General features: G+C 39.8%; 1 protein-coding gene and 1 pseudogene across 1 annotated transcript; both read left to right on the top strand.

Annotated features, from left to right (window-relative positions):
* The first annotated feature begins 9,310 nt into the window (after positions 1 to 9,310).
* Positions 9,311 to 14,160, top strand: LOC108438276 (annotated as a pseudogene).
* A 1,861-nt stretch (positions 14,161 to 16,021) lies between these two features.
* LOC108438266 (probable 2-ketogluconate reductase) lies at positions 16,022 to 22,542 on the top strand. Its single transcript, XM_017715992.2, has 6 exons — positions 16,022 to 16,235; positions 17,708 to 18,074; positions 19,450 to 19,621; positions 19,895 to 20,073; positions 20,943 to 21,039; positions 21,626 to 22,542. Exons 2-6 carry the CDS (start codon positions 17,711 to 17,713, stop codon positions 21,777 to 21,779), a joined length of 966 nt encoding a protein of 321 aa, XP_017571481.1. The 5' UTR covers positions 16,022 to 16,235; positions 17,708 to 17,710; the 3' UTR covers positions 21,780 to 22,542.
* The last annotated feature ends 1,219 nt before the right edge of the window (positions 22,543 to 23,761 follow it).

The following is a 23,761-nucleotide window of genomic DNA, read 5'->3' as shown; positions in this document are numbered from 1 at the left end:
CACGGTGGCGTGGTGGCGTGGTGGGTAGCGCTGTCGCCTCACAGCAAAGAGGGCCTGGGTTCGATTCCCTGACCGGGTGACCAGGGTCCTCTCTGTGTGGAGTTTGCATGTTCTCCCTGTGTCTGTGTGGGTTTCCTCCTGGTTCTCCGGTTTCCTCCCACAGTCCAAAGACATGCAGTCAGGTCGATTGGACATGCTAAATTACCCCTGGGTGTGAGTGTGTGAGTGACTGTCTGTGTCTGTCTGTCTGCCCTGCGATGGACTGGCGACCTGTCCAGGGTGTATCCTGCCTTCCGCCTGAAGACTGCTGGGATAGGCTCCAGCATCCCCCTGCGACCCTGACGGAGAAGCGGATTAGAAAATGGATGGATGGATGGATAGATAGATGTCCAAACGTCAGTTGTAAAACTAACTGCTGCTTTGAAATCTACTAAATCTACTAAACAATTCTAGAAATACACAGCAGAAGCCAGTGGCTTGTGGCTGGCTCTGTGCTCTTGCTAGCTTTACTTTAGGCATGCTTGCCTTTGCTAGCTTCTTCAAATTGGGCCTATTCAGGGGGTGGTGGTATTTTAAGTGTTTTATCAAATTAGTTGTTCCGAATAGATTTGTCGTTTTCAGAGTTGTTCCTCCATGGCTTACTTCGGCCTTGCAGGAATAGCAAACTGTGTGCTTGTTGTCTCCTTCACTCACTGTGAAGAACTTCCATGTTAATGGCATGGTGTATATATGGCTGTGTCAATGCTGCTGTTGTGCCATGTGACACATCGTATAGCATTAGTGTACATTTAACCAGCATGTAATCCGATATTATCGGTCGGTCACTGGTCATAACCAATCAAGCTGAGAACTGGCCAAAAGGTCGGTGCATCTTTAATGTCTGAATACAACATTGCTTTTGAAGTAGCTTACTGCATACCCCTTGCATACTGATTCTGCCCAAAAGTGTCTTAAGATGTCTTGACAGTGTTCATAAGATGTCTTGAGATATTTTCTTATGTCAAGACATCTCAAGAACGTCTTAAGACGTACGAGTGAAGACATTGTCTTTGTCTTGAGACATGAAAGTTAACGTCTTAAGACACAGAAGTAATCATTTTGTGTGTCTTGAAGATGAGGCAGGACTTAAGACATCACTTTGTCTTGAGACGTAGAGATGTTGTGTCTTAAGACAGATAAGTTGAGACCAAAGAGCGGTCCACTACAAAAAGTCCTGTGGTATGAGTGTGGTATTCCTGTGGTGGATTACCAGGATTACCACAGCCCTCCCTAATGTAGATTATAGCAAGAATATAACTAGTGTGTCCTCAAGAAACAGTCAAACAATAATAAACAAATATATTTGAGTAGCAGTATGTAGACCTGTATTGTTTCACCATGTAAAATTACATAATAAATTCAACATTTTTGTTTAAATGTCCAACTTCATACTTTGACTCTAATATATTAAGACATAGCTGTACAGCTGTCTTATGTATTTCAAGAGTTTGCAATTTTCTGCTCTGTGTCTAGATTAACAACAAACAAACAAACAAACAAAAACAGAACAGCAGAGTTCATTCAGTCCAGCAGAGGCGCAAGCCGGGAAAAACATCTATGGGAGGACAAACAAATAACTGGCGGGAGTTTAGACCAATCAGAGTGCAGGACTCCGCCTCTCGGACGTTCGGGTTTGAAGCGCGAGCACCGTGTTCTTCCGTTTAAAGCCAAACGTGACCGTTAGGAGCGGTTTACAGTGAGTGACCCAGTCACGGTGCTAATGCGGGCAGTTTTCTTGTGTTTGTTTAGCGAGAGTTCCCCAGCCCTTTTCCTTTGTTACAAGATGATGTAATCCATTACACAGTCCTTCTTGCCCACCTACCAGCATGCTCTCACACAACGCAATGCATTGCATCTACCGGAGGCCGTGTATTGGTGGAACCACTCTGGCGCTTAACCAGTCAGGACCAAGTGAGCAAGCTGTCTAATCAGAGCGTACTGGGCTCATCAGGAAGGAGGGGCTTAAAGACACAGGAGCTCTAACAGAGCGTTTCAGACAGAGGGTGAGCAGAGATTGGCAGTATGAGAAAAATACTGTGTTTCTGGAACATGTAAATATATTATAGTAGACCCCAAAAATAAAATTATGATCATTGGAAATTAGCATAACAGGTCACCTTTAAATTCAGCCTGCTTGTGTATGCAGATCCAAAAGTAATTTCAAATTTATTGTCTTAAAATTGATTTTTCAACAGATGCATTTTCCTCATATCGCTGACAAAGAAGACGAACACTGAGATAACACAGAGGAAGAAGCGATGGGCTGTGAATCTGACAGTTCTCTCACTCACCATGGATTTAACTCTAAAAGGAGAGACTGGTAACAGCATTAGCAGTGTGATATCAGTAATGTTAGTGTTCAGGTATTCTGGCACATTGAGATCTGTTACCTGTTTCCTGTGTCCACATACGTCCACATAAAATGTCCATAGCTTGGCTCTATTCCAGCTCCCAACACATCTGAGTCTGGTATTAAGTGTTTGACAACTGATCATTGCCTGGCTCAGGTATGTTAATAACTTTAGCATAACTTATATACAGAATAACAGCAGACCTTAAAATCAGATTCATTGGTTTGTGGAACTGTTTTTATAGCAGTATATTTCAGATTTCTACACAAAGTCAGTTAACATGTTTTTCCTTGTCTGTAGAACATATCACATGTGATGATGCCATTGTATTATGCATATACACAACTGTAACACCAATAAACAATGACTGTAATCTATATTTGAAAGCTATGTGGGTGCTTTTTCATGGGCTATGCTTCGGATTGCAGAGTAAATCATTTGAATGTAGAAGTATTCTACATGCTTAACAGATTAACAAGGAAATATAAAATGATAAAATAATGATTTTCCATACCCCTTTAAATTACATTACTCTAATGTATGTGTATTTATTATAATTCTTGTTCTCCTTATTATTTTAAAAGTTAATAAAATGATACCTTCATTAAAAAAATGAAGCAACTGTAAATTGTAAAAACACATTTTTAAAAAATGACTATGAAAAGGTATTTAAAAGCACTGAATTAGATTTTTAAATTTTGCTGTAACGCTGTATTACAAAATGCAGAAGAGTCTTCCTTCATACTACCACCATGTGGTCTGTACTCACAAATAAATTTTGCTTTTCTAATGCAAAAGAAACATTTAAAGGGGAATTCCACATTTTTCTAAACTTGGCATGATTGTGTCATAGCGATGTTAAAAACGTAATTTAGTGGTTTCATATAAAATGGCTCATTGTAGAGAAAGTTGCAGACTTGGAACCATGTGCCTATTATTATTATTACTTCTGTTAAATTTGTTTAAAAATTTGTTAAAATGTATGACTGTAATATGAACCAATGTATGTAATGTTTGTATGTTTATAAAATAATATACAACAATATATATTAAAATAAATAATACCATTATGCATCCTACATCTTGAGACATCTTGGGATGTTATTATAGCCAAGACATCTTAAGATCCAGGTCTATAGACATGTCTTAAAGACATGTCTTCATTTCTTAAGACATGCCTCAAGATGTCCTAAGACATCTTCATAACGTGTCTTTAGACATGTCTTAAGACATCCCAGGACATGGTAATGGCTGGGTATGTATGTAGTATACAGTGTATGACCTACATCAATTTCTCCAGTATTCCACTGATACCCAGGATACTACTCTGGTCAGCAGTTTCAGTACAGGTGCAGAGTTACCTTCATGATATACTGCATCCCAAAATGCATCCCAGCCATTTCAGGAGGACATAACCACTGCCTGGATATTTTAAATAGGCCTGGATTCACCCATTCTATACATTATTGATGACAAAACATTATCCAATGCTGCTGCACTTTCTGCTGATCATTAGGCGGATTTGCTGACTTCATCTGTTTAATAATTACTGCATAGATCTTCTTCTTTCGGCTGCTCCCTTTAGAGGTCGCCTCCATTGCCATTGCCTCCTCTACTTTCACACCAACCATCTCCATGTCCACCTTCACTACATCCATAAACCTTCTCTGAGGTCTACCTGTTCTCCTTCTACCCGGCAGCTCCATCTCTAACATTCTTTGCCCAATATATCCACTATTCCTCCTCAACACATGTCCAAACCATCTCAACCTGGCCTCTCTGGCTTTATCTCCAAACTGCTCCACCTTCACAGTCCCTCTGATCTGCTCATTTCTAATGTTGTCCAGCCTTGTCATTCCCAACGAAAATCTCAGCATCTTCATCTCCGCCATCTCCTTTTAGACAGAGCCACAATCTCCAAACCATACATCATAGCAGGACGCACTACTGTCTTGTAAACCTTCCCTTTCACTCTTGCTGCTATCCTTCTGTCACACATCAGCCCTGACATCCGTCTCCACCCACTCCATCCTGCCTGCACCCTCTTCCTCACCTCTTTTTGTACTGTCCATTGCTCTGGATAGTTGACCCAAGATATTTGAAGTCATCCACCTTTACGACCGCTACTCCTTGCATCTTCACCTTTCCATCTGCCTCCCTCTCATTCACACACATGTATTCCGTCTTATCTCTACTGACCTTCATTCCTCTCCTCTCCAGTGCAATCCTCCACCTCTCCAGATTCTCTTCCACCTGCTCTCTACTCTCACCACAGATTACAATGTCATCTGCAAACATCATGGTCCATGGAGCCTGCTGCCTGACCTCATCTGTCAACCTGTCCATCACCATTGCAAACAAGAAAGGGCTCAAAGCTGATCCCTAATGTAACCCTACCTTCACCTTGAAACCATTTGTCACTCCAACTGCACACCTCACCACTGTCTCACTATCCTCATACATGTCCTGCACCACCCTAACATACTTTTCAGCTACACCTGACTTCCTCATACAGTACCACAGTTCCTCTCTTGGCACCCTATCATATGCCTTCTCTAGATCCACAAAGACACAATGTAGCTCCTTCTGTCCTTCTTTGTACTTCTCTACCAACACTCTCAACGCAAAAATTGCATCTATGGTACTCTTTCTGGGCATGAAACCAAACTGCTGCTCACTGATCTGGACCTCTCACCTTAGCCTTGCTTCAACAACTCTTTCCCATACCTTCATGGTGTGTCTCATCAACTTTATACCTCTGTAGTTACTGCAGCTGTGCACATCACCCTTGTTCTTAAAAATGGGGACCAATACAATGCTTCTCCACTCATCAGGCATCCTCGCACTCTCCAGGATTTTGTTAAACAACCTGGTTAAAAAGTCTGCCTTCTCTCCTAAACATCTCCATAACCTCCACAGGTATGTCATCTGGACCAACTGCCTTTCCATTCTTCATCCTTTTTAAAGCTGCCCTCACTTCCACCTTTCTAATTCTCTGCACTTCCTGATCCACTATCTCTCCCCCCGTTGTCCTCCTCTCTCTTTCGTTTTCCTCATTCATCAGTTCTTCAAAGTACTCCTTCCATCTACTCAACACTCTCTGTTCACTCACTAGTACATTTCCCTCTTTATCCTTTATCATTCTAACCTGCTGTATATCCTTTCCAGCTCTATCTCTCTGTTTAGCCAAACGATACAAGTCCTTTACTCCTTCTTTACTGTCCAGCCTCTCATACAGCTCATCATAGGCCTGAGCCTTTGCCTTTGCCACCATTCTTTTTGCTATGCGACTAGCCTCACAGTACTCCTGCCTACCTCCTTCATCTCTCTGGTTATCCCACTTTTTCTTAGCTGCCTTCTTCTTCAGAATGCTCTCCTGGACTTCCTCATTCCACCACCAACTTTCCTTGTCTTCTTTCCTCTGATCAGATGAAACACCCAACACATTCTTGCCAGTTTCTCTCACCACCTTAGCTGTATTTTCCAAGTCCTCAGGTAGCTCCTCACTGCCCCCAACGGCCTGTTGCAATTTTTCCCTGAACTGCCTGCAACCATCCTCCTCCTTCAGCTTCCACCATCTAATCTTTGGCTCTTCACTCTCTTCCTCTTCTTTGTTTCTAATCTCATTCTACAGACAACCACCCTATGCTGCCTTGCTACACTTTCCCCTGGTACCACTTTACAATCTCCAATCTCCTTTAGGTGGCATCTCCTGCTAATGATATAATCCACCTCTGTGCACCTCCCTCCACTCTTGTATGTCACCCTGTGTTCTTCCCTCTTCTGAAAATACGTGTTCACCACAGCCATTTCCATTCTCTTTGCAAAATCTACAACCATCTGACCTTCCGCATTTCTGTCTTTCACACCATACATACCCAGCACCTCTTCCTCTCCTCTGTTTCCTTCACCAACATGTCCAGTGAAGTCTGCACCAATCACCAATCTTTCCTCTCTAGGGACACCATCTACCACTTCATCCATCTTACTCCAAAATTCCTCTTTCTCCTCTACCTAACAACCAACCTGTGGTGCATATGAACTGACCACATTCAAAATTACACCATCAACCTCCAACTTCAGGCTCATGATCCTGTCTGACACTCTCTTTACATCCAGAACACTTTTCCCAAGCTGTTCCTTTAGGATTATCCCTACTCCATTTCTCTTCCTCTCTACACCATGATAGAACAGTTTGAATCCACCTCCAAGGTTCCTGGCCTTGCTTCCTTTCCATCTGGTCTCCTGATCACACAGAATATCTACCTTCCTTCTCTCCATCATGTCTGCAAGCTCTCTGCCTTTACCAGTCATTGTCCCTATGTTCAGAGTCCCTACTCTAACCTCCACACTCCTGCCTTTCCTTCTCTCTTGCTGCCTTCTAACCCATCTTCCTCCTTCACAAATCATATTTGTGATCCGCATGATAGTTTTGGGATAAATTTTACGCCGGATGCCCTTCCTGACACAACCCTCACCATTTATCCGGGCTTGGGACCGGCGCCAGAAGTTCACAAAGTACACCCCTAATGGCTGGTTTAATAATTACTGCATAGATAAAGCTGTTAAAACAGTTACTTAACATAGTTGATCTCAGCTGAACAGTCCACTCAGCATCAGCTTTTCAGACTCCCATGTCCTTGTCCCACTGCTTATTATTCAGTCAGTCTAGCTTATATTACCAGCTATGCTCATGTAATGAAAATTAAATGTTTGCAAAGGGAGGAAAACAGGTTTTTGGAACCCTACAGACCAAGAAAAAGCTGATTTTTAAAGTTTATTTTTGGCTTTGAAGACGTTTACATTTACATTTACAGCATTTAGCAGACGCTCTTATCCAGAACAACTTACAAGAAGTGCTTTGTCTATGTAGAGAAAGTATCTTTGCTAGTTACCAATAGGTTAGAGAGAAAGCATGTCCTGAGCTCAGATACTGCTAGAAATAAAAAGTACCGGCTGATACCCAGAGAAAAGGAACAGCGTTGAACACAGAACAGTGCAATACAATACATAAGCGTAGTACATTACAATCAATACTTAATTCAGTGCTCATTTAAGTTCTATATAAAGAGATGTGTCTTCGGTCTGCGTTTGGAGACACTGAGAGACTCTGCTGTACAGACGGCCAGTGGGAGTTCTTTACACCACCTGGATTCCAGTACAGAGAACAGTCTTGATGCTGGTCTTCTGCGTGCCTTGAAGGATTGTGGGTCAAGCCAAGCTGTACTTGAAGCTTGAAGGGCTTGTGGTACAGTTAGAGATTTCACTATGGCCATCAAGTAGGGAGGGGTGATTTTTGGCTTTGTAGGCCAGCATTAGGGTTTTAAATCTGATGTGTGCAGCTACAGGAAGTCAGTGAAGGGAGCGCAGCAGTGGGGTGACATGGCTGAACTTGGGGAGATTGAAGACGAGCCATGCTGCCGCATTCTGGATGAGTTGCAGAGGCTTGATGGCCTGCATGGGAAGACCAGCCAAGAGTGAGTAGCAGTAGGCAAGCCTTGAGATAACAAGAGACTGCACTAGCACCTGAGTGGCCTCTCGAGTGAGAAAGGGGCTACTCAGACAGTTTAGAAAACTGGCCAGCCAGTCAGTTTAGAAAACAGCATCCTTCCCTTTGTCTTGGTATGGACCATGCACATCTCTTCACCAACATATAAATGCCAACACTGGAAAGCGGAGCTGCTAAGCAGTGATTGGATGGCTGAAGAAAATGGTGTGGGTCCTAAGGACAGTCTGACTGATTCAGTGCCTGATGTTGGGAGTCTAGTTGCGCACCTGCTCTGTAGTAAGATGTACGGCTTGGGGTATACTGTTTACTGTACAGTATATTACTGATGAAGAGCAGCATGCAGTATACAGTATATATTGGAATATGCACTATACTGTATGCCGTTTCAAACACAAAGTACACCAGACAGTTCAGTTCTGAGGTTTTTGGAGGAGGTAGTAAAAGAGCTAGTAAGGTCATCAGAGTTTCATAACTCTTTGCTCTCAAATGAAATGTTCATTTAGCGTACTTGCATTGCCTTAATCCTCTTATGTTCAAATGTAATAACATATTTATCCATGTTAAACCTCCAGAAAACTGTTATAATTAAAATGTTGCCCAAGTTTATGTGTGAGGTCCTGTTGTTTTTTGCAGATTTATTTAGCCACGTTAAACACTGAAGTGGCTCAAATTGACTTCAAACATAATAAGAGGGCTAGAACTGAGCTGGTAGCTGTCATTTCTGAACATTTCTGAACTTTTCTGACAAGACATGCTCTGTGACTAAGCTCCAAAAAACAAAACATGCATTTCCATAAAGCTAATCGGGTTCACATTAGACTTTGGCGCACAACTTGTTTGGACGAGTTCAGCAAAGGTGACTTGAAAAACTATGTGGAAAGTACCTTTAAGTGGGATTCAGAGTGTTCATTGCATTAAAAGGGTATCACTTGTCACAGTACTCATAACATGCAGTTTCCACCTGTTTTTGAGGAGGTCATTCTTTTGAACTGGCCATTTGAAAATACATATAAAAATACATTTTGTCGAAAATGTATGATTTAAAAAAGTGGAAGCAAATGATTTTGTATGAAAGACAGCAATTGTATGTGTTATACATGTGTTTTATTGTGTTTAAATGCTATTTTTTACTGTGGCAGTTTGTCATGATTGGCCCCTCCCAGTCCTGTCCATGTGCTTTTGTTTTGGTTTTTCTAGTCCTGCCCCCTTGTTTCATGACTCCACCCCTTATTGTCTCCACCTGTGTTTGCATCTGTCCCTTGTTACCCTTATGTATTTAAGTCCTGTGTTTTCCCTGAACAGAATTATGAGGGAAAAATATTTATTTTAATATACTGACTCAAAATATTAAGAGTAACTTCACGTGAAACATCACTTCATGTGTTATAAACACGCCTTCTCGTCTCCTACAATGGTGGTACGAAAGTCACTTCAGATTATTATGGCCAAAGTTTTGAAAAACGTCTTATGGGGGTGGGCTGTTTAAATGTTTTTATGTTTATTCCTTGCTAGCTGGCTAATGGAGAATAAATCCAGACCATGCAACAAGGACATATAATCATGATTTCTGTAAAACTGATTAGGCTTAAAGATGTAATGCTGCACTACACAATATTAAACAACATGACAAATAACATAAGTCCAAAAAGTATTGTGTCTATTTCTATTTAAAATAGTGAATCGACTATTTGTAGCTGCATCCCAAAATACCACACTGCTGTATGGCTTCTGGCTGTGTTTATTACTTTTCCTTTCCTGAGAGTAGGATTAAAAATTTGAACACTGTTTATTGTTTTTATTGCCTTGTATTTGGAAAGACTAAGGAGAAACCCTGCATATTGGACACCATTGGACAAGCGGGGATCAACAAGTGTTTTGCACCATGCATCGAGATTATTTCACAATAATCAATTCTGACACATTTGTGCAGAAAATAGAGCTCCTTGCTGACAAGATCCAACCATCTTTGTGTTGGGTCACCCTTAAAGGTTGATCGCAGTCTCCTACAGTATTTGCCCAAACTCAAAGTTGTTGTGAATGGTGGAGTTGGAGTGGACCACCTGGATATACCTTTGATCAACAGCTTTGGAGTGAAGGTTTATAACACTCCTCATGTTGTTGACAATGCCCTGGCGGACATTGGTGTGAACCTCATGTTGGCATGTGCAAGAAAGATTCTTCAAGGTACAATATATAATTTGTTTATTGTTATCGTATGGGCCTTAATGTAGTGATATATATTTTGGCTATATTGTGCAATCATAGTGACTATGCACATGAGTTATTCCTGTTCGCTTTGCCTAATTACTTACATTTCATAAATTATGTCTGTTTTTTTCTTCCATAACTTTTCCAAGTACCATGAATCCGAGACCTTATTGGGGTCCTTATTGGGTAACAATGTTAGGGGTACCACCCTGGGAAGAATAGGATATAAGGTTGCCAAAAGGGCCCAGAGTTTTGACATGAAGATCCTGTATCATAGTAGGAGTCAAAGGTGAGTATGGTGGTTTGAACATTTACAAAAGTGTCAAACATTTATACAGATTAGATTTATGAGTAAGCCATCTTCACATCTGTCTGAATTGAAACTCCTCTTTCTGCCAATTGTTAGCCAGGCAAAAGAATGGTAAATTAGATAATACAGACACTCCATCTTCCTGCCACAGTGCATTGCTGCTACAGCAGCTTATGGCCTGGTTAAGTTGAATTAGAGCCATCAGACTGGATTTGGATCATTTTCTAGCCCATGTCATACATTTTTACATGTTATATGTCACATGCTCAAGCTCAAAAAAATCTGGTATAGGTCTGACATGCAAAATCAACATTATACTGATGAAGATATGATAATGGCTAACTCACTTAAAGTCACACCATTCGCCAAATTTGACTGTGTTTGCAATCATCGTTTAGGGAAGGGGATTGAAGCACAACCATCATCTCATGTTATGTTAAGTTTTATTCAGATTCAGTATCTAGATCCTGAATTTGCAACGTCTGTAGGTATCACAGTCTCATCATGATAATTGTGAAGTGAATGACTTTCTGAACCTAGGATTCCCTTTGTAAAAAAAGAAAAGCCTTGTTCTGAAGCACCTGGAATGGAATAACAAAATGTGCAAATACGATACAGCCATATATTGTCTTGTTACTGAGTGTAACAATGAGGAGAACACTACAGGTCAAGTTATCAATTTATAGCCAAGATGTTATAACTCAAACCTTGAATGTTCTATTGCTTTAATACAGCAGTCCAGTAAAATAAATAAAAAGGTAAATCAAAGAAGCCCTGAACGCTGGACCAAAGATGCTTTAATATAGGCAATTCCTTCCATCACAAAAAGTAGTAGCTTTTGGCATTACACATAAACTCCAAAAACTGTCACGATTTCAGGTTCAGCACAGCTTTTTTAATATTTGCCAGTTCAAAGTGTATGTGTTTTTGTTCCAGCAAGCCTGTAAAACATTCACATGTGGTTTGGGAAATCATATTGTTTGTTTCTGCCTAGTTACAGTGTGTTTAGCCATTCTGCCCTCAGCTGCTGACCAAAAAACTTGTTTGGGCCAACCACAGGTTGGGAATTTGAAGTAGTGCTGGCCCTACCTAATTAGAAAAATAAATAGTTGCTTAGGACCCCCTAACAACTGTTCTTGTTCTTCAGTAACTCACACTGTATGTTTGAATAGACACTGTGTATGGACAGAGCCTACAATTTGTATTCTCACACCGAATGAAAAGCTTTTGTCTAACTGACATGCTATGTGAAACACAGCCCCTACAAGCAGCTCTGTCTATACACAATTTCCAAAAAAGCTGTTTTAGTCAAAATAACACACTGCACACCTGAATACTGAGCAAACATGCTGAGAAACTGAGGAACTTTGCTAACTTGTTCCACATTGTGCACTGAAAAATAAAACCAGGCATAATGTACATTGGTTAGAAAATACAGTCACTCTACAGCCTTGCAAATTTATTTACAGTGTCAGAAAAACACTGTCACTGCCAGCTTGAGTGATTTATGCATATTAGCATGGCAGTGTACACTTGGCTTACATCACATATCACATACTAACAGGTATCAATGCATTTGCATGAGGATGAGTATGAGTAAACGAACACCAGTATTGGTATCGATGCATCCCTAATTTCCCTAATCGAGTCTCTGTTGTAATTTGGGGAAATTACAGAGCTATTTATATTGTACATATTCACTGTCACTGTCAAATCACTGACATTACATTACAGCCCCAGGAATGTTTTAGTGAAGTTGTTTTCATTTGTTTGCTTTCTTAATTTGTTTATTTTGTTTATTTGATGCCTGTGATTTCAGGACAGAGGAGGAGGAGAAAGCAGTGGGAGCTATGTACTGTGAGAAGATGGAGGAGCTGCTGAAGAAATCAGACTTTGTCACGGTAGTGGTTAATCTGTCCCCTCAGACACAGAAACTAATTGGTGCTAAAGAACTGGCCGTGATGAAACCCAGCAGCACCCTCATTAACATCAGGAGAGGTAAACACCATAGGGCAAGGGTTCCCAGTCATTTTTGTGCGCATTTGCTCATATACCACACCTTATTCAAAGTACAAAGTATATTACATAAAAGTACAGTAAAGTACAGTACATTCCATAGGGCAAAGTATGGTTAAAAGTGACCTATTATGCTTTTTTCAGAATTTTCCCTTTCCTTTAGTATGTTATATAGCTTTTGTGAATGTAAACAGCTCAAATGCAAACATAGCTCAAAGTACACACCAGAGGGTGTAAAGACACAGAGTGTGTATAGAAATGTACAGTATGAGAAAAATGTTGTGTTTTTGGAACACTGACTGTTAAGTAATTCTAGAGCCAATTACCTCCTATAATTTGCCAAACTCAGAGCTCCCTCAGTAATACTACTCCTGCTCAACATCTCAGTAATGTAATAACAAATCTGGGTAATAATAATCGGACGAGGCTGAAGTTGGCTTCCTATTCACCAGCTTCTTGTTCCCATACACCCTTAAATGGTGCAGCAGTTACATACTGGCACCTCAATTAAAAAAATTGGTGCCACCCATTATTTTCTTTTTTGTGACCTGAAGGCAAAGTTAACGGCTAAAATGAACCTTAATTTGACCCAGTTTATTATGTTCATGACACAAATACTGAAATCTGCGTTTTTGGTGATGGCTGAATTAAGAAAGAAAGAAAGAAAGAAAGAAAGAAAGAAAGAAACTAAGAAACTCTTGCTAGGCAGTGCCTTTTCTGCCTTGTTGGGTGGCATTTGGTAAGTTGAATAAATCCACTTTACTACCATAAAGCTAGCCTAACTCATTCTTAGTGTCCCATGATACTGATGTAAACATCTGCGCAGTAATCCAGCTCAAACTGGGTTTTGGTTTAACTGTCATTATGTAGAAAAGTTATGCTGTTTTATGTTTATTTTGTGGTACAGAGGGCTTCCCATATTAATATCTGTACAGAATGATCATTTTTAACACAAAAAAATCAACTTAAATTTTGAATGTAAGATCTTGTATTTCTGTTCAAGGTTCAGTTTTTGATTAGGATGTGCTGGTAGATGCCCTCCAAAGGAAAGTCATAAAAGCTGCAGCTTTAGATGTGATAGACCCAGAGCCACTTCCAAGTTATAAAATGTTACATTTCGATACTTTAAGCCTGTTCAATCTAAAAACGATGGAAACAGATTAACTAGGCCTGTCACGATTCATGAAATTTTAGCTGATGATCAATTTAAATGTAAATAATTGAGATTAACATTTCATTGTCTTTGTATTATCTTGTATGCAGTGATTAAGTAAAAGTAAAAGCCGGAAGTGGCCAGATTGGTTGATTAGCTGAAAACCTTCTGCCAATATGAGACAGCTTGAGCTCAACTAAACAAACATTACTGTGTAATAGCACCGCAGTCTCAAGTTTTGCCTAAAAATCTGTATTGGCCAAAATTTAGTTTGTCATCACTACATCACTTGTCAAATATTTTGATATATTTTGATGTAACGTACTACAGATCTGTCATCAATGTGCACTGTTACAGAGCCCACCCCTTACTGTCATTTCCAAACATGATAGTGGGGACACATGCAGTGGAGACGACCTGGGTGAAGGTGGAGACATTGGCTGCTTTGAACGATGAACAGCCTCCTAATGAAGTGAAGATACAGGCCAGACCTGACACTCACCACGCCCTCCATCCCTCCAGAGCTACTTCAAATCAATACTGGTTTAAGGTTGAAAACTGTAGACACAGTTGATCATACCTTTTGCTTACTTTACAAGGCTTATAATTAATTTGTACTATGTGGTACTTACAATAAATTGTTTATGTATCACAGTGAAATATGATTTATTACTTAGGCTATTTATACATTTTTTCATTTAGATTTTGAGTAACTACACAAAGGCACACCGTCTGGGATATTTGGTCTGATCGGGAATGGTGTGGTAGTATGCAGCTTTCGGATAGGATGTGTAGTGTACAAACATCCTCTTTTCCACTGTAGAGCCAAATGGTTTTCAGGGCCCTGCAGTGCTGTTCCGTCCTGGTGCAAACTTGTGAGACCACAAATGTTTTTTTCTTCCATATGCTGAGCAATATCAGAACCAGGAAATACTGAAGAAAAACTACACAAATGTGTGGCAAACTGCTAACAGCCTATGCACACACACACTACAAAACAAGTCACTGGAACTAAACCTGGACTGCGGTGGGTTGCACCCTTAGATATACATATCTAAATGCTGCGTTGGGTCCAGGCTGGCACATCAACAGCACCGCCATTTTGGGGTGGTCAACATCACATCAGACTATTTACTTTCCTGCTGGTCCTGACAGCTAATTAGCACGATCACAGTTATTAAAGAAATAAAAGCTGCTGTGCAACCTAGACTAACCTACATCTGTGGATTATAACCAGACTAATTTGGTGAAAATCGGTTGAATAATAAGGAAGTTGTCGCCGAGAGTTTATCATCTCTCAATATAAGTGAATTTGTTCACAAGCGGATCTTGACCGCTCCAACGTGGCAGACATGTAGACGTATCGTCTCAGATAGAGAACAGACAATGTGGCATTTATGTTTGTATATCTATGGTTGCACCTGTAGATGGCTAGCTATGCTAGCATTAGTGTAGCTCAGTCGTGATCTTTCTGTCACTTCAACACCAAACATAAAATTTGCACTCTCAGATATGAGCCTTTATCTTCTGAACAAATGTTTTTACAGCATCAATTTGGAGAAACCAAGGCTGTAAGTTATTTCAGTGGGTGGCATTTTCGCTAAAGTAGTTTAGCCCAACAGGCTTATCTTAAAACACTACAGAACAGGTTTAATTTCGGCTTTTTGTCACTACAGTCTCTCTGTGACAGTCAGCTGCTCTCACTGTTCTAAGTTTTTATCGTCTATACTTGTGATAGCAGAGCAAGGTATTCGAACTGGGGATGATTGGATCTTATTCACTGGGTAAGCTTGCTAGATACCTCAGAAGAGAGGTGCCAGCTAGCATTAGCTACAGCGCCAGCATTTCGGGTTTCTGTCCCTCCAACCAACTTAAAGCTGCTCAACTTTGCTTCTTCAGAGTTGTTATTATCATCTAAACTTGTATCAGTGAAATTTTTGTTAGTCCTGTGATGATCAGAGCCGTAAATATCGGCATAACTAGATAGATAGATAGATAGATAGATAGATAGATAGATAGATAGATAGAACCTCATATTGTTGATTTCAATTTGGACAATATTGCTGGTGGACAAACTGATTGTTTGGTGACCAACTTCAAGTAAGAACATTTTTGAGACATACAAATTATGAATCCGTTAACTACACTATATCAAGAGGTTCCTCTTCCAGCGCTAGGACCTGCAGCATATTTTTACTCTATTCCAGCATCAAATTTCAGTTTGGACCTCCTTGATATTGGATATCCTTGATATTTAATCTATATCAAGAGTTTTAACACCTGTTCTTCACAAAATCAATCACTTCTGGCCTGACACATTGGCTCACCATAAGGTAAAATACTGGATGGACTGGAACCAGCCCACCTCATTTACAACAATAACGTGCACTTCTGTCGCCATCTAGTGTCTGTCTGTGTCACAACACGCTTCTGAATTGGCTGAAAGGAAAGAGGAAAAACTCGGTCGAAACTGCCATGTTCTGCTCTGTTAACTCCTGGCTTTTGTTACTTACCTTTCTTTGATGCCCTTTGAGTTTAGTCCTGAGTTTAACCAAGACAGTGATTGATTAACAATGTCTGTGTGAATAAAACATAAAGGTCAGCAGAGAATTCAGTTCCGTGGCTTTGGAGGACGAAGAAACAGAGCTGGTAAGGTCGTCAAAGCTTCCTAACCCTTTCCTCCGAAGTTAAAATGTTCGTTTAGCGTGTTCGTAGCGCCTTAAGACTGCTGTCTGTTAGCTGACCTGTCTGGCGTGGCTGAAACTGATCCGTGGAGTCTTTCACACTGACGAGACGGGCTCGGAGACGGTCTAGCCTAAATGCTCTTCCATAAAGCTAGCGGCTGTTAGGGTAGATCTGTGGGGCAGTTGTGGGCACAGTTTGACCGACTTAAGCAAAATCGATTTGAAAAGCCATGCTGGAATTGCCTTTAAGTGGTAACCTTAAGATTAACCTAAAGTTAACCTTAAGATTCAGAGTAATAGTTGTATTAAAACGGGCTTAACCCCTTTTTACAGTAACCCCTTTTTACAGTACTCAGGTTTCCACCTGTTTCTGAGGAGGTCCCTCGGTCGAATTAGGGTCCCCCCAATAACTCATCAGAGTTCGTTTTGATGAAAATGTATGTGATTTATGAAACCAGGTTTGACACCTTAGTAGGAAATTAAACGCGTATATGTTATAAATGTGTTTTTGAATTCCATGCTGGTCTAAGCTGGTTTATGCTAGTTTGTGACCCAGCATAGTCATACTGGTTGACCAGCATACCAGCATCCTGAATACAACACATGCTGGTTTTGCTGATAACCGGCATATTAACTTCCATTGCTGCTGACCAGCATACCAGCATCCAAAACAGACTGTACTGTTGTAAGAACAAAACCTTATGTGTGTTTTTCAGTTTTTGAGATAATTAGAAAATACCATTTGTCCTTTATGTTGTGTGTAAATATCATGATGAATGGACCAAATGAAATGACCCATAATTACTTGGAAAAAGTCTGGTTACGTTGACTTGATGAAAAGAAAAAGCATGCTTTTTCCTTCTCAGGTAAAGTGATAATTTTAGAGATATGAAAGAATTGCACCCTGCAAGAACAAATAGCGTAGACCAACATGGCCTGGTCAGCAGCAAAACCAGCATGCTGCTGCTGACCAGGCCGTGTTGGTCTATGCTGTTTTTTCTTGCAGGGAGCAATGTCCTACCTAATGTCATAAAGTTATGTGTAACAGAATGGTTTACTTGGTTGTACTGATTCACAATATTAAGTCGATTAGTTTCTGGGGTCCTACTATTTTTGGTTCGAATACGGTACATGTTGAACCATTGCTGTTTGGGTCTACCCATGGATGTCTTTCCAGAAAAAGACATTTTTTCACAGACTTTAAAGGGTCATTACAACCCAAATTTAAAATGTAACCATCGTTACTTGCATTGTACACATGCTGTCTTGCCTCCTACAGTGGTGCCATAATAGTTTTGAGAGTGAAAAGATGCAGTGTTGCGTTACAGAATATTTCATAACATGACCAACAACATATTAAGGTTTTAGGCCACAAAGTCCAAAAAGTGCCGTTTCTTTCCTAAGTAAAGAATGGAAAATTGTCTTGTTTCTGCACAGATTATGGAGAAACCCTACATACTGGCCGACATCGGAGAAAAGGGCATCTACCACTGTTTTGCACCATGCATTGAGAAGCATTTCACAACAATCTCCTATCAGAACTTTGCTCAGAAAAGGGAGAATTTAGCAGACAAGATCCAGGCTGTCTTTATATGGGGTGGACCCATAATTGATCACAGCTTCCTGCAGTCTTTGCCCAACCTTAAAGTTGTTGTGAATGGTGGAGTAGGAGTGGACCACCTGGATATACCTTTGATCAACAGCTTTGAAGTGAAGGTTTGCAACACTCCTCATGTCGTCGACAATGCCACGGCGGACATGGGTATGAGCCTGATGTTGGCATCTGCAAGGAAGATAGTTCAAGGTATATGTAAATGAACCCTCTAACCCAAGGATGCACAACTCTGATCTTAGGGGGCTGGTGTCCCACATGCTATGGTGATTTACCTGTTACCTGTTCATTTGTATGTTTGAGTTGAGAGACCAACATCTTAAAATGGTTTTTCAGAATAATGGAGTACGTGTTGTATATGGTTTTATATAGAACTTTTATTGAAAGCTTGTACCAATAGAGGAAACTTTTTTAGAGAATTGTTCTTTAAAAGGTACTATATAGAACCATAAACAGCAAGTTCTGCGTCAATCTAAAGAACCGTTTCACGATGCAAATAACTGTCCAAGCATGCAAATGGTTCTTTGAATATTGATTCAAAAAGATTAATCTGATTTCACAGTGAATTATTTCACTTGAAAATCATTACAGAGCAATGCATGAAATTTTAAATGGTTTTAGTTTTACAAGTGATTCATATGAAGTATGAATCTCCTCCAGCTGTATGAACAATAGTCAAATTGTCAAATAGTCAAACGCGCCATACTCAGTTGATCCCATACTCAGTTGAGCATGTCAGGTGTCATTGTTGTCATGGCACTTTCAATGCGATTTCGGAGATCATCCAGTGTTGTGGAACCAACGACGAATGCTCTGAGCTGTTGGAGGTTCACTGGCGTCGAAAAGCACGTTGCACGGTTATGACGGAGTCAGTCTTACTGAGAAGGAAAACGCAAAATGCTTTCTGCCCAATGGTCTCCATCTCCTCACAGACTGAAGGGAGCCATCTTCCAGTGATGGTCAGAAACTCTATGACCCCCTTTTTCAATTGATATATGATGGTTCCTAGGCGCCTCACAGTTGGAAAAAATGTGGTGCTTTGAAATCGGATGGATCTTTTTGAATCACCCTGTATGAAGAACCATTCTCTTTTTTTAGTGAATCCTTGAAGAACCATCCTTTTTAATAGTGTAGTGCATATTTTCTCATGTAGCGCTGTCGCCTCACAGCAAGGAGGGCCTGGGTTCGATTCCCCGGCCGGGTGACCGGGGTCCTCTCTGTGTGGAGTTTGCATGTTCTCCCCGTGTCTGCGTGGGTTTCCTCCGGGTTCTCCGGTTTCCTCCCACAGTCCAAAGACATGCAGTCAGGCCAATTGGGTGTGCTAAATTGCCCCTAGGTGTGAGTGACTGTCTGTGTCTGTGTGTCTGCCCTGCGATGGACTGGCGACCTGTCCAGGGTGTATCCTGCCTTCCGCCCGAAGACTGCTGGGATAGGCTCCAGCTCCCCCCCGCGACCCTGACGGAGAAGCGGCTTGGAAAATGGATGGATGGATGGATGGATATTTTTTCATGTTAGCTTTGCCTAATTACTTAGATTTCATGAATTATGTCTATTTTTTTTTTTGCAGGCCATAACTTTTCCAAGTACCATGAATCAGAGCGCTTGTTGGAGTCGTCTTTGGGTAACGATGTTAGTGGTGCCACCCTGGGGATTATTGGCATGGGAAGAATAGGATATAAGGTTGCCAAAAGGGCCCAGGGTTTTGACATGAAGATCCTCTATCACAATAGGAATCGAAGGTGAGTATGTTGGTTTGAACATTTACTAAAGTGCCATTTGTGCATCTTAAATAATGGCCTGGGAAGAAGACTTCTCAACCAGTCAGATTATGCATTTGGAACTAACTTTAGTTGTATTGATGTCTCTATCAAGGCTAATATTGTTTCAGTTCAGGCTATCTGTTATAATTTGGGGAGATTACCTTTACAGATGCATTTATTGTCCATATTAATTAGCCATATGGATAAGTCAGTTATTTGTTTATTTGTTTTATTTCATACCTGTAATTTCAGGACAGAGGAGGAGGAGAAAGTAGTGGGAGCTGTGTACTGTGAGAAGATGGAGGAGCTCCTGAGGAAATCAGACTTTGTCATGGTGGTGGTCAATCTGTCCCCTCAGACACAGAAACTAATTGGTGCTAAAGAACTGGCCATGATGAAACCCAGCGGCACCCTCATTAACATCAGCAGAGGTAAACCATTTGGCAAGGGTTTTACACATTTGATTCGTCTCATTAACCAATTAACAAATTTACCATGTACTAGCTTAAGTGTGTTAAAGTATGGAAAACATAAAACTACAGAACATGGGCCACTGCAGTTGAGCTTAGAATCATTAAGCTATAGGACATAACACAGGCTGTAGTATGGTTAAACTATAAAGCATACTATATAGGGCATACCAAACGGCATAGTATGGTTAAATTAAAGGAGGTACTATATAAAAGTAATATGTTTGACCTATAAGACATGCCATAAGACAGAGTTTAGTGAAATCATACTACATACTGTAGAGTAGTGCTAAACTTTAGGGTATACCATAGGAGTACGGTTAAATATTTATTACACATTTAGGATATTTATGACACCATCTTTGGGCTTACAGTCATAAGCCATTTTATTAGGTTGATGCACTTTGTAGGTGTACAGTTATTGACTATAGCCCATCTGTTGCTGTACAATTTATTACCCCCCCTCTACTCTATGGATTATTAGGGAAGGACCACCATAGGAACACTGCTGACTAGATTTATACTTTTGAGCACAAAGACTTAAATCTGAGTAAATAAACCTGTGCATTTGTGCATATTTGGGAGCTGTTAGCTTAAGTTACTTTTGCCGTATGTTCAACCATGTTTGCGAGAAGTCCTAAGCTTTACAGATGACCACACATATGGATAAGTCTTTGCATTCCTATTGTGTATTGAGGTTAAGTGTTGAGACACTATTGTGCCATTCATTTGTCTCCTCATGCTAATATCTCAGACTAAAATGTGAACTTTGAACATACAAAATAAATGTAATGACTGTATTTAAAAAAAATAATGTATTTCTGTTCAAGGTTTAGTTGTTGACCAGGATGCGTTAGTAGATGCCCTCCAAAGGAAAATCATAAAAGCCGCAGCTTTAGATGTGACATACCCAGAGCCACTTCCAAGGTGAATTTAAAACCATCATACACACCACCACTTAGTACAGTCTGATTTCATTTAGGGATGCACCCAAATGAAAAAGCCAAAATCAAAATATTATTTTATATTATATTATTTCATATATATTTATGTTAAATATTATATAATAATATATATTGTAAAGGGCAGCTAAATTGTCAAACCGGATAAAATAATAACAATTAATGTTGTGAGTGGAGTGGAGTTACAGTTTTTTATGACTGTGACGATATACACGATCAAATGTTTGTGGACACCTCTCCCAAATCATATAATGATAATTGTGACAGACCTACGCAAAAATGTTTTGGTCTAAATCTTTTGGCATGTTTACTCCTATGACTGAAGATAAAACTGTCATTTTTGGCCTATTTGGCTGAAAATGTTCATTGCCAAAAATGTCAGTGCATGCTTAATTACAGTCAGTCATCACGTCATATCAGCTGTCAGATATATTTATATATTTTATATATTTATATTTTTGTAGCAGCTCAGATAATGTGTGGGTGTGTGTGTGATGCAATTCCTTAAAGATCTGCCTTCATTATAATTCTAATACTGTGCACTGTTACAGAGACCACCCCTTACTGTCATTTCCAAACGTGATTGTGCTGCCTCATATGGGGACGCACACAGTGGAGACAACCCGGGTCATGGTGGAGAGGATGGTGACCAATGCCCTGGCTGCTTTGAAGGGTGAACAACCTCCTGATGAAGTGAAGATATAGGCCAGGCCCAAGGCTAATCATCCCCATCCTTCCTGCTTCCCTCCAGAGCTACTTTTAAATCAACACTGGTTTGAGAAACTTCAGAAACAGTTGACTATCCTAAGATTACTTTGTAAGGCCAATAAATCTGTCTGGTAATCAGTTATGTATCACAATGCTTTGTGAAGTATGATACATTATTTAGGCTCCTTAATTTTATTTTCATTAAGATTTTCTTTAGAGAGTTTCATTAAGAACTTCATAGGGTCCACAGCCTATAGGCCTTTATAAAACCCTAATACATTAAAACATATCCCTTTACACAGTATTCATAATGTCCAGACATTTGTACTTGTGATGTTGTTTAACTACAGACTTTATCCTTTCGCAAAAGAAAGTGCACACTGTAATATGGTTCATTCATAGTGGTTTGATGTGAAACGGTTCATTATAGAGATTCATGTGTCTAAGTTTTAAGATGTAATGTTAGTAAAACACTGGGAAATCTGAACAAATAAGTTTCAGATACTGTTTTGTCTTATACCTCCCTGCATTTAGCACTCCGCCATTAATGGCTTTTTAAAGTTGTTGGCCGGAACTTTCTCTCGAAACAATTATAAGACAACGTCTCCGGCATCTGGCAGTGTATTTGTACCTAATAATATTATACATAATAACTTTCTGTGATGTGGCTTTTAGAAGTATCAAAGTCTTCAGACGTCTGGCTCCTATCACCAACACTCCAGAAGCCAGTTCCAAAAAATAAATTGATAAGTAAATTGAGCATAGCATGTCCTGTTGTCATTGATGCTGCTCTGTTCTTACTGCAAATAGAAACAGCATATTTGTGATGTTTTATCTTATGTGCTTTTGTTATTTTTTGTAAAAATACACTCATTTCAAACATTAGGGCACTGGGCTTTTAAACTGTTGGGTTTTTTGTTGATGTATTTTTGGCAAAGCGGTGAGCCTCGACCCATCCTTGTTCTTAAACGACTCCTTTCTGGATGCTTCTTTTATACCCAAGTGTGAATGCAGTGTCTATATAAGGTGTGTTTTTTTTTTTTTGGGGGGGGCATTTCACAATGTTCCTAATCTTAAATTGCTCCTGTCCCAACTGTTTTGCAACGTGTTGTAAGAGACACTTTATATATAGTTTTATTTATTTATTTATATATATATATATATATATATATATATATATATATATATATATATATATATATAAATTTCATACAACATACAAAGAACAAAAAAAAACACTACATGTCTTGTCTTTGTGCTGTTTTTTTGTGTAAATACAGTAGATTTATACCCCAGTGCTTTTTACTTACTGTTACGTGTGTGAATCTTAAATCATGGTTCAGAATTTTACGCACCACTACTGTTGTCGATAAAACGATATATATTTTAATATCCTCATATTTGATATGACACCATGTCATGACTGCTGAGTAGACGATTGGACTTCTTTTACAGCAGTATTGGTTCAGTGTTGTTTAGGATGTGTTTGACTTCCTTACAGATTTACAAGGGGATTTTATAAACCCACAGTCGGTGACGGCGTCCTGTGGTGTGACGAAGAGAAAAGTAATAACCAAAATATAGTTTTTTGAAATTCTGAGGAAAGCGTGCATAAGTGAGTAATATATTCGTTAAATGTTGAGTTTCTCCCCCTCCTTTGTATCTGGTATCAGTAGGCCTGTGCCAAGACTTCTGTGTAATATCTTGAAACAATGTCACACTGTGTCAAAATCAGGACTTAATATGTCAGGATAATTACATATTTGCAAATATTTTCCAAAAGAGGACTTGAAATTGTGACTTGATATAAAAATGAACGACCATCAGGATAAAAATCAATCCACCTACTTTCACTACACTGAGGGTGGCCCTCGTTTTCAGTGCAGCCGGGCATTAACAGTGTGCAGTGCGCTGTCGCAAAGGACTGAGAATAAAATAATATGGAACTTAATCAGTTTAAACTAATAGGAACAGAACAG

Source organism: Pygocentrus nattereri, chromosome 3 (genome assembly GCF_015220715.1).
Source record: "Pygocentrus nattereri isolate fPygNat1 chromosome 3, fPygNat1.pri, whole genome shotgun sequence".
Lineage (NCBI taxonomy): Eukaryota > Metazoa > Chordata > Actinopteri > Characiformes > Serrasalmidae > Pygocentrus > Pygocentrus nattereri.
Note: the sequence above shows the minus strand (reverse complement) of the source record. Positions and strands in the feature narration are given on the sequence as shown.

What these genes read in the sequence shown, in the direction of transcription:
- LOC108438266 (XM_017715992.2), top strand. Translation starts at nt 17,711, where the DNA reads ATGGAGAAACCCTACATACTGGCCGACATCGGAGAAAAGGGCATCTAC. An exon ending in TGCAAGGAAGATAGTTCAAG is followed by an intron (nt 18,075 to 19,449) that starts GTATATGTAAAT and finishes TTTTTTTTGCAG; the next exon opens with GCCATAACTTTTCCAAGTAC. An exon ending in TATCACAATAGGAATCGAAG is followed by an intron (nt 19,622 to 19,894) that starts GTGAGTATGTTG and finishes CTGTAATTTCAG; the next exon opens with GACAGAGGAGGAGGAGAAAG.